Source organism: Danio rerio, chromosome 19 (assembly GCF_049306965.1).
Source record: "Danio rerio strain Tuebingen ecotype United States chromosome 19, GRCz12tu, whole genome shotgun sequence".
NCBI classification, from domain to species: Eukaryota; Metazoa; Chordata; class Actinopteri; order Cypriniformes; family Danionidae; genus Danio; species Danio rerio.
Window position 1 is genome coordinate 45,980,883 of NC_133194.1, and position 11,618 is coordinate 45,992,500.

At 35.5% G+C, this 11,618-nt stretch overlaps 1 protein-coding gene and 2 non-coding genes across 3 annotated transcripts in view; all 3 read left to right on the top strand.

Moving 5' to 3' along the window:
* The window catches only part of pum1 (pumilio RNA-binding family member 1), a 53,104-nt gene that overhangs the window by 35,867 nt on the left and 5,619 nt on the right, over window positions 1–11,618 (top strand). The window contains 6 exon segments of the mRNA NM_001277119.2: window positions 1,095–1,362; window positions 2,937–3,066; window positions 5,942–6,076; window positions 6,164–6,301; window positions 10,285–10,410; window positions 10,501–10,622. Coding sequence (NP_001264048.1) covers window positions 1,095–1,362; window positions 2,937–3,066; window positions 5,942–6,076; window positions 6,164–6,301; window positions 10,285–10,410; window positions 10,501–10,622 — 919 coding nt within the window.
* On the top strand, window positions 4,295–4,430 carry LOC137488577 (small nucleolar RNA SNORA5). Its single transcript, XR_011007654.1, has one exon. It is a non-coding gene; the product is annotated as a small nucleolar RNA SNORA5 (small nucleolar RNA).
* On the top strand, window positions 7,476–7,611 carry LOC137488576 (small nucleolar RNA SNORA5). Its single transcript, XR_011007653.1, has one exon. It is a non-coding gene; the product is annotated as a small nucleolar RNA SNORA5 (small nucleolar RNA).

An 11,618-nucleotide genomic window follows, 5' to 3' on the forward strand; every position in this document is an offset into this window, starting at 1 on the left:
TATCTATAGTCTATTCGTTTTCATTTTCTTATTTAATATTTAGTAAAACAAGTTTAGTCAAAACAAAAAAAATGTGTAGGATTTTTTACATGGAGTGAAAGACTTCTCTTTGGATATATTTGATATGTGCACTGTTTAATAATTGTGCACAACAGTTTTAAGCAGGAGAAAAACCTGTACTGTGTTTTATTTATCAAAGATTTTGTGCAGCTGTTATTTTTTGTGCAGCTGTTTATTTGTAAACAGGAAGGGAAAACCCCTGTGTTTGAATTATATTTTGCTCAATTTTATTAATAATGTTTTAATAAAGGCTTTTACTCTCAAGTAGCCATTTATGGGAACATTCCGGATTTATATCGTATACAGACATTAAAATTGACTGTATACGATATACAGACTTTTAAAATATACCCGGATATGATATTTTGGCCATATCACCCAGCCCTATAACCTACAGAAGATAGGTTTTAATAGTTACATAAAAAAAGCAACTTACAAATAAACAACATGCAAATAAAAAGCCAGTTAACATTAAATTAAACAAATGAATAAGCATTTTAAAAAATGATATAGTTGTTAGACTGTTGCACTTTTTGTGTTGCCAGTATGCTCGTGTTTGTATAGTTTCTTTTGGTGTGTGCAATGTTTGTATGTTTATAACCACCTCTGAGGATAGTGGGGGTCACGAGTCACTGGAATTGTTATTTTGGGGGTCACGGGCTGAAAAGTTTGGGAAACCTAAAATAGACCACACACGTTTACGCCAATTCAATAGATAAACTTTTAAATCTAATTTTCATTGATGAATCTAACACTCCTGCAAAATTAGTTTTTAGTTGATCACCTAAAAAGAATATATATGGTGTTTATATATAATAATAATAATAATAATATGTCCAAACACAAAACTAATGCGTGCAGTCTTTTTAATTTAATGTCGAAAGCTTGACTGAAATGACACCAAAAATTCAGTTGCTGGTAACTTGTTTAGAACAAGAAAATAACAGACCTTTTTCTAGTGGGTTGATTCCTGCATCATAAACTGTATCTACTCATCAGACATCAATATATTGACTCTAGCTCCTCCCCCTCAGGTGGACTGACCAATGGCAGTGGGCGCTTCATCTCAGCAGCTCCTGGAGCGGAGGCGAAGTACCGCAGCGCCACCACCGGCTCGTCTCTCTTCAGTCCCAGCAGTCAGCTCTTCCCCTCGTCACGGCTGCGCTACGGGATGTCTGACGTGATGCCGTCGGGACGCAGCCGTCTGCTGGAGGACTTCAGAAACAACCGCTACCCCAACCTGCAGCTGAGAGAGATCGCAGGACACGTCATGGAGTTCTCTCAGGACCAGCACGGCTCCAGGTAACACAGGATCCTGATTTAGACACCATGTAAAGTTTCAGCATTGATATTGCAATGTACACATCTACAATTGATAGTTATCATATGACGTCACACTGTAAGGGGTGCGCCCCTGCTGGCGGCCAATCATTACTATTGTCTTTGCTCTTTTCTATTTATGTTTGCCTGTAATTTATTATATTTTTTGCATAAACGGATCATGCATAAATTTCAGTTTTCAAAAATGAACACTTATTACTATGGTTTTCTGGTCCAGGGTAGGGTTGTAACGGTATGAATTTTTCACGGTATGATAATCGTCTAAAACAATACCACGGTTTGACGGTTTCGCGGTATACGGTATTTTACAAATGTTACAAAATAATAGAACAGTGAAGCAAATTTGACTTTTTCCAAATAATATATTTTTAGTTCCTATAAACAACACCACTTACAATGAACAAATAAAAATAAGAAAATAATAAATAATGTGTCAAAGTCCAAATAAAGTCCAAATAAACATGGTGCAAATCCTCAGTAAAAAATAGATATAAATATTTACTATACTATAAATAGTTACATAACGAAACTAGATTCAATATGGAACATCCTTAGGTTTTATGTGCCAGCATGGATATGGTTGTCTATCGATATGGATTTGGATATGGTTGTCTGCAATGCAGACAAACAGCTGCATCTTCATTTGCGTCTTTTGAAAACAGCAAGAGCAGCAGTTCGTCTTTGCTGTGTCACTGTTTTGTCATGTTTCTGTGCTGCTGTGCATGCAAAAGTACTTATTATGAGAATTATTTTATGAAAAACTTTTTTTTTTTGCGTTTTATTTAGCTGCGCATAAATGTATGCCTATCTCTCATTCCGTGTTGTTCAAAAAGCTTGGTCCACAAACAAAAGTGAAACCTATGCTTATTGGTTGTGATATAGCGAGTTTGAACCAATCTGGGCATGGAGGAGGGACAATGCATCAATGTATCATGTCTGATTTGTCCGGAGACACAGTGACGAGCGTTTCTTTGTCAAATCAGCGTTGTCAAATGTTGATGACATAACCGCACTGATTCCGGAGCCTCTGAAAGTCCGCTGTTAAGTGATACAGCACTGGAAAGCTGAGGTTCTATTCTTTATGCCAATCTTTGAATTGTATGAATCGGATCAGCGGATCAAAAGTTATTAAACATTTAAGAGCAATACTTATTTTTAGCCGCGGGCGGCTGTCTCGGTCTTTAAGGGTTAAAACCGTTGATATGCAATTGTTCATGGTATGATAATCGTGCACGTTCAAATCGTGGTAAACCGTCATACCGGTATATTGTTACAACCCTAGTCCAGGGTCACATATATCATAATATTGGTCAAATGTTAACAGCTGAGGAACACCAAATACATTGTTTCTCCTGGGAACTAGTGTCTCATAAAACACTCCCTTACAAAATCACCCCAGCTATTCAGTTGTTGGAGTTTCATTCATACAGCAATATATATTGCAGAAAAACAATGTTAGGTTTTTCCAGCATCAATAAAGTCAATGAGGGAAGGGGTCAATAAAATGTGTAAAACAGTTGTTTGGTTGTTTGCAGGTTTATTCAGCTGAAATTGGAGAGAGCAAGTCCTGCAGAGCGTCAGCTGGTCTTCAATGAGATCCTGCAGGCCGCCTACCAGCTCATGGTTGATGTGTTTGGAAATTATGTCATCCAGAAGTTCTTTGAGGTAAGAAAGAGTTTGTTATTTGTTGCATGTTCTGTTAGGGGTCTAATGAACCACTTTTTGGATGTTTTTTTTATTTTATTGTTTGGTGTTTTTTTTTTTTTTTTTAAGTTGCAGTTTGGCATGTTTTTGGTGCAGCAGGTGGTTTAATAGAAAACACGACTTTTTTTTTTCTTTTTCTGAGCAGTTTAAAGTGTTCAAATGAATTCAGCTATGCTTGCTGTTTTGTTAAGTATGATAAAATCTCTTTCTGCTAAAGTTGAACCGTAATACTTTAAATGTGTTAAACATATTTAAACAATATTAAATGTTAGCATTAGTCCAAACACTAACATTTAAATTGCTGATAGTTTTCTTGAAATATTAATGTAACTGTGTTTGCACTTAAAGCAGTTTTCACAGCAATGCGTCAATGTAATTATTAAATTAAATGTGTAAGTAGAGATTAAAATAAATCCAGTAAACACAGAAAAGCAGAATTTCTTTTCATTGACATTAAGATCACTTAATTCTCAGTTTTTTCTGATTAGTATTTATTAGGTATGGTTTTACCTTAATTATTTAATAATAATTAAGGTAAACCCACATTAATTATTTAATAATTTTGTTAATATTTGTTTTAGGGCTGCACAATACATAGCAAACTTATAGTTATCGTGATAATAGTTTCTGTAATATGTATATCGCAGACATGTGTTATGTCTGAATTACATTTATTTTATACATTGGTTGTTTATCTAAATTTGACCGATCAGATGGGGCCTTGCTGTCTTTATCCTGGCCTCCCCATTATTTGCTGTTCTATTGGCTGGAGTGACCCAAAGGTCAACCCTGTGCTGGAAAAAATACTCATAAAGACGACAGCCAATCAGAGTCAGAATATCTGCTGGAGCTTTTACTCATTCAGTGTTTTAAAGACTAAACTCTTGCATCTTGACAAAGTTTTTCAGTCTGAATTAGAATTAATTAGATCTGAAAAATCTTTTAACTGTTTATTTTAATATCAACTATATTGTAAATGCATAAGTATAAATAAGCAGTTTCCTAAATGTCCTTGTCACTTTTGATCAATTAATACTTTCTATATAAAAATATTTGTATAGAAAACATTCCTTTCTTTGTTATCTTGGGACCCTGATAATTATTATTATTCCCCCTTCCCAAGAACCAAAGTTACAGGGCAAGTTAAGATCTGAATAACTGAACTGTAGTTTAAAAATAGTCAAATATTTGCAGTCTTGTCAAATTCAGTGTTTCCTCTTCAATGGACAGCACTGGCCAAAATGGCTGCAACAGTGAACAAGTAGACTTCAGGACCTACCTTCACATAGAATGAATACCAGGGACATACAAGTCTGCTTACATGCAGTTTTGAGAAGTGCATGATCATCCACTGACCTCTGGAGAAAGGTTATTATAGTTTTCCATTTATAAGTACATTTCAAATTAATTTGTTCATTTTGTTTTTAGCATTGTTAGTTGTAGTTTCTTTTATTTTGTAAACATCTATATTATATCATTAAATAAAAAAAAACATGGCTAATCAAAATAGCATTTTTCTGTTTTAGTAAATAATATCATTATCACGATAATCAAAACCAATATCGCATATTTTTCAGCATCATGCAGCCCTACTTTGTCTTTTTTCTATGGTATGAATTTCAAATAAAATTGACTTTCAGAGCATCTGTTTTAGAGAATTACAATCAGAATAAGTTGTTTTCATTTGTTATGATCGAAAAAATTAAGGTTATTATACCAAGTATTTATTTTTAATCAACTACAATCTTGCTTGATTGTTTCCAGTATGGTTAAAGTTAACTTCTCAAATAAAATCATCATTTAGTCCATGTTTATTCCAGAGAATAATCGATCAGAATAAGATTTGTTTTCATTTAGCTTAAACAAAATCAAGGTTCCTCCACCAAATATAAATTTTTTAATGTTTTTATCACTTAAGTTTAAATATTGGTGTTGGTTATCTAAAATTTAATGTATACTAGGGGTGGGACAAAAAAACAACATACCGACCTATCATGATATTTTTGACCGTGATGCAATATCTACGCTGGCGCCAAGTGTCAATATTTATCTAAACATGCAAAAGATCTAAATGAATGGATCAGTCTTACTGACTGCAGCAGTTTACTGCATCTATTAATGGGGGATAAACATCACATCAGAGATACACCAGTGTCATTTAAACCACTGACAGATGAGCCATTGCAATCATGAAAATTTATTGCTATATGGATACTTCTGTTAAAGCTGGACCAAGTTATTTGTGTTTCAGACATCCAGCTCTCCACACAGGCACGCTTTCAGTTCACTAGATCGCTCATGGTCAGTGCTGTGAGACATCATACAGGAATATGTGCTCAAACTATTGCCTTCCGCCAAAAGTTATATTAGATAAAGGTATCAACAGGGCATGAACATATCCCTTGAATGGCCTTGTGTTTATTTAACCATTCTGCTGCTCTGACTAATTTAGAGACGTACCCTTTTCAGTCACTGCTCTCTGCACGTTTGATAGCTGAGTGCTTTGTTGCATTTTCAAACAAATGTGCTGGTTATAAAAGAAATGCATCTTATAACTTTTTGATGTATTTTCTTATCATTTATTTAGAAATACTGTGTGATATATAAATTAATTTCCAGTGATGCATCAACATTGGGCACAAAATATAATGATATTGAATCATGAGTTAACCTGTTTCCCACCCCTATTGTATGCATATCTGTAATCTCTAATAAACAGCATAAAGCAACCCTGTGTATATTGTGCCGTTGATCAGAAATGCAGATTAATTGTAGCGGGTTTCAAACTGGATGAAATGAGGAGTGTCTGCTAAAAGCCTCTTGATGATGTGTTTAGTTTGGCAGTCTGGACCAGAAGCTGGCGCTGGCCGAGCGGATTCGTGGTCATGTGTTATCCCTGGCGCTGCAGATGTACGGCTGCAGAGTCATTCAGAAAGCCCTGGAGTTCATCCCCTCCGACCAGCAAGTCATTGTAGGTTTATAAAGCCTGTGTGTTCATGTTATCATCATTAACAAGTCGCTTCGCAGAGCTCATGATCTGAATGTTTGTGGTTTGCAGAATGAGATGGTTCGGGAGCTCGACGGACACGTGTTAAAGTGTGTGAAGGATCAAAACGGCAATCATGTGGTGCAGAAATGCATTGAGTGTGTTCAGCCTCATGCTCTTCAGTTCATCATTGATGCCTTCAAAGGACAGGTGGGCCTCTGTTGAAGTGTGTGTATGTGTGTGTGAGAAGGTGTAAACTGGGAAGCTGTAATTTATTTATGGAGGTCCTGATTTTTTAAAAGGATGTCCGCAGCACAGAGTCTTGTCTTAAAAAGGAAAATGTGCATTGCTAATGGGAATGTAAACCTGTATATAATGTATAACTAATATGTTAGACCAGGGGTGTGCAAACATGGTCCTGGAGGGCCGGTTTCTTGGAGAGTTTAGCTCCAACCCTAATAAAACACACCTGAACCAGCTTATCAAGCTCTTACTAGACATACTAGAAACTAGACACCGGCCCTCCAGGACCGAGTTTGTACACCTCTTTGTTAGACAGCGCCTACAGGGTTTTGTAAGTCCAGTGGCTCTTTAGATTAAAAAAAAAAAAAAAAAAGATTTTTGTGTATTTTCACAGCCAAATTACATATTTAATTTTTTTTTTTTAAGCAACAACCTTTTAGTCCATACAATAAGAACAAAAAAGTCCCTGCAAAATTCTGGAGGGACTGATTATTAAATCATAAAAATATATCAATTTAATATGTAAATTTAAGTGTTTGTGTACAAAAAAAAGTCAAGCACAAATTAAAGCAACAATAAAAGTGTTTATCAGTCAGCACCAATGGTGTAGTGGTTAGCGCTTCGACACATGCACTCCGGTGCTCAAGGTGACCAGAGTTTGATTCCTGGCTTGAGGTTCTATGCAGATCCTTCCCCTCTCTCTGCTCAACATGCTTTCCTGTCAATACTCTACTACTGTTCTAGCCATTAAGGGTGAAAACCCTGAAAAATAATTATAAAAAAGTATTATCTTATTCATAGTACATTTATTTAATTTTTATTTTATCATTTTGAATGTTTATTTGATTATTACATTTTTAAATACAGCAAAGGGAGCAGTATAACTATTTAAAATAAATACAAGTTTTCATTAGCAGCATTTGTTGTTTGCAACATTTGGTTTAAATATAATTTGTATTGTTACTGTCTCATTTGACCAGTTTAATCCATCCTTTCGGCATAAAAGTAATCATTTCTTTGCAAACAAAAATCTTGAGAAACCTGATCTTTTGAGAAACCTGATCTTTTTGATTGGATCCTTGTTTTTCCCCTAAGAACCAAAGTTGCAGGGCAAGTTAAAATCAGAGTAACTAAACAGTCTTGCAGTCTTGTCAAATTCAGTGTTTCCTCTTCAATGGACCGCACTGGCCAAAATGGCTGCAACAGTAAACAAGTAGACTTCAGGACCTACATTCACATAGAATGAATACTGGGGACATACAAGTCTGCTTACATGCAGTTTCGAGAAGTGTACGATCAACCACTGATCTCTGGAGAAAGGTTATTATAGTTTTGCATTTAAAAGTTACATTTGCTGTACATTTCAATTTAGTTTTAGCTCATTTCTGTTTCTGTATATTTTGGTTTTAGTCCTGCTAGTTTATCAGAGTTAAACGCGAGTGGACCTGAGCAAACTGTGGTGTTTGCATAGCTTACATTAACTTTTGTGCAAAACTCTTAGTTGTATCTAAAAAAAAAAAAAAGCCCATACAAATACAACAAATAAAAGTTGAAATTATAAAGAACTCTGGCAATATTCTTTCTATTAAAGATTATAATGTATTAGTGATTATATTGTGTAGTGTAGGGGTCGAACACAATTTTATAAAATATAAATAATCAAAACTTTCATAATCAAAGACAAATTATTTTATATAAACAATCTTGCACTTGAGTGATGTGTTTGTCAAAAGACAAAGTTTGTCTGTTTCCTTGCTGTAGGGCTGCATGAAGTTGGAAAATTTGACATTGCAATATTTTTTTTCTCTGATTCTATATATATATATATATATATATATATATATATATATATATATATATATATATATATATATACAATACAAATTCACCAGATGCATATCTCTATATCTCTATTTGGAAAGTCATTCAATTTGATTGCAATGGTTTTGTAGGGGAGTGAAATATAAATATCTTATAATATACATATAATAAAACACAGACTTAAACACAGTGGAGCAAATAATATAGTTAAATAAACAGTGCTTGGTTTTCTGGGGAGAGTCTAACTTTGTTCAGGTACAGAAATTGAATAATAAAGTGTAAAATAACACTGTAAAGTCTTCATGTCAATAACTCCATTTTTATCTTCATAACTTCTATACAATTATTTAAACTCCTTAAAAACATGCAGATATTAAACTTTCTATTGAATCCATATTAATTCTATTTTCTATATGAATTTAAGGTTTGTTATATTTAAATTCGGCAGTGTTTTTACTCATGGTTTCTGGTCAATCAATAATCTTAATGCTGTAGATCCTGAAATGTGACTATAAGGGGTATCAAAATTAATTGTTTCTTTGGTGCACCGCGATGCAGACGCGGACAATTCGGTATCGATTCAGTAATAATCACAACCAGTTATTATGTACTGTCGTCATTTATCTTCTATGCGCTATGTTGCGAGGGAGGTGAGCGTGGGTATTTACAATACTCTGCCAGCCTGTGGCATAGGCAGTATAGGCAAATGCTAAGGGCGCTGTACATCCAGGGGGGCGCCAGACATAAGCGTTAAGTTAGTTTTGTTTTTGATATTACAGGCACATTCAGTTATAGCAGCAATAACTCAAAAACCCCTTACCCGAAAAAGATCTGAAGTGTGTGTTCTACAAAAAGACAACGCTGGTTATGTTTCACAGCTGTCTTCTACTTTTTCATTTCTTTTTTTTTTTTTTTTCTCGCTCGACATTACGACTACTGCTCCATTAAAGCCCTATCAATATGTGTTTATCTCCCATCTAAACGCATATTGCGAGGGCTTAAGTGTGTGTGTGTGTTTGTTTGGTGCTGTCTATGTTTGTGTATGTGTGTGAATGAGAGACAGTGTGGTGTTGTGTGTCTGTGTGTTTATACAGACAGCTTGTTATAGCCTCCCCCCAAAATATAACACTGTGTATGGAAATCATTGTCAATGCACTATGATGCACCGAGATATCGAATTGAACCGAATTGATGGCATGATAATCATAACCGAACCATGAGACCAGTATAGGTTCACAACTCCAGTGACTATTGCAAATTCACAAGTTGTGATATTGATGCTGAACGTTATAATATGCAGCCTTGCCTTGCAATATCACAAATGGTATCGAATATTGCTGTTTTCCTTAGTATCATATCAAAGCTAGAAATCCCAGTATTGTGGCAATAGCCTGGAGCGGCATAGTTTGAAGATGTTTTTTGCGCCTGCCATTTTGACTTTGTAACTTCATAACGAACTCGAATGACGGAAGGCTGAATCTCTTTCCTGATTTGCGCTTTTCAAACACAGATTTGAATGCAGCGATTCGAAGGATTAATAAACATTAGCAAATCACCATCATTTATAATTTGTTGCTTGGGGGTTGAGAGGGTGTTGATTTTAATGATTAATCGTGCAGCTTATATTGAATGCATTAATACAGGCTACACAAGTTGTGACAAATCACATTTAATAACCTAAGAAGCCCACCACATCCTCTATAACCCACCATAACTTCCGTCATCATATTTTACAGGAAACCCTAAATGCTTTCATGCATGTGATTGGAATGACGCAATAGGCGATCTCTCTGTGATCATTACAAATTTAGGATTAGTCTACCAGTAAAAAAAAGTATTAATCCGCGGGTCATGTGTGTTCCAAACTGTGCGTTGTGATCTGTACGAATGACGGATCAACCGTGATCCATCACACCCCCTAATGATCACAATTGGCACCCTTTGTTTAGTCACAAGATGTTTAATGTCAGTGAAAAGTGTCCAGGTGTGCGCAGATTTTTTATTTTAGCTTTGGTTTGCTAAACTAACCTTAGTCTTGAGTGGCATGTTTTAAAGTATATTTAAAACCCTCTCTCTCGAGTGTATGTTTAACTAATAACTGTGTATGTGTGTGTGTGTATGTTGTGCAGGTGTTTGCTCTGTCCACACACCCATATGGCTGTCGGGTGATCCAGCGTATTCTGGAGCACTGCCTGCCCGAGCAGACTTTATCCATCCTGGAGGAAATCCATCAGCACACCGAGCAGCTGGTGCAGGTAATGGATGACCCAGCGCTTTATCTGCTCTAACCCAGGGTCTCGTGCATCCCTCTCATCCAGACCTCTGCTCTTCTGCTTCCCGTATAGGATCAGTATGGGAATTATGTAATCCAGCACGTGTTGGAGCACGGCCGCGCTGAGGACAAGAGCAAGATTGTATCTGAAATCCGAGGAAATGTTTTGGGGCTCAGCCAGCATAAGTTTGCCAGGTGCGCACGGAGCGTTCATGCATGCTTGATAAACCGCCACACAAAGGCCAGCAGGCAGGAAGACTCCACTGATACCTGAAGTATACTTTGGTTTTTATGTGCAGGTCAGGTATGCACGTGTACTGGGTGAGAGAATTCAAAGATAGACGCGAAGATGTTTTCATAAGTTGTAGAGAATTAGAACAGACATCTGAACGAAGAGTCTTTCTGTGGTGGTGCTTTTATTTTATTCTTTTATTATTTTGTAGGTTTGAGGTTTATTCAATTTCCAGCCATAGCAAGATTGAATTATTGCAGAAATTACTATTTATTTATATATAGATTTTTTTTTTACATATAAATAAAATAACAAAAAGTAAATAATGAAATATGAATTTTAAAGTAAACAAATAATAAATAAATAAATAAATAAATAAGCTTAATTTAGGTGTTGTGTTATGTCCACATGCCTTCTCATTGAACTTCTTGTGTTTTGTGTATAAGCTTGGTCAGTGTGCATAAGCAAATGGGTTGTCGCAATGCAAACTTTTTTTAATTTACATGACTTTTCAGGACTCAAAATTAAGGATTTACCAAATTTATCTCTGACCACACCTAGTATTTCTTAGCCACAATGTTTTAATGTGTTAAAACAAGGAAATTTTAGCTTTATAGGTGCACTTTGTAGTCCAACAAAACTTTTCTTTAAAAAAAACATTACATTTAAAAAAGATTTACTGTCATGTATCTAAAATATGCAACTGTCCTGGCTAAAAGTCCCAGATCACCAATTAACTACACATAAAAGGGGAGTAATCTCCCATTAACACACAGTTATTGTAAAAAAATATAATTAAACCATATTAACAAAAATAACTGCAAGCAAAAGAAAGCAGGTGATGCATAGCGTGTTTGATAATGAAAGGATGATCACGCATCCAGTCTATTTCAAAGGGAACTGATCGCACCAGTTGCGCTTCCTCTAGGCACGGTTGCTTCAAGTAAACGGGAGCACGC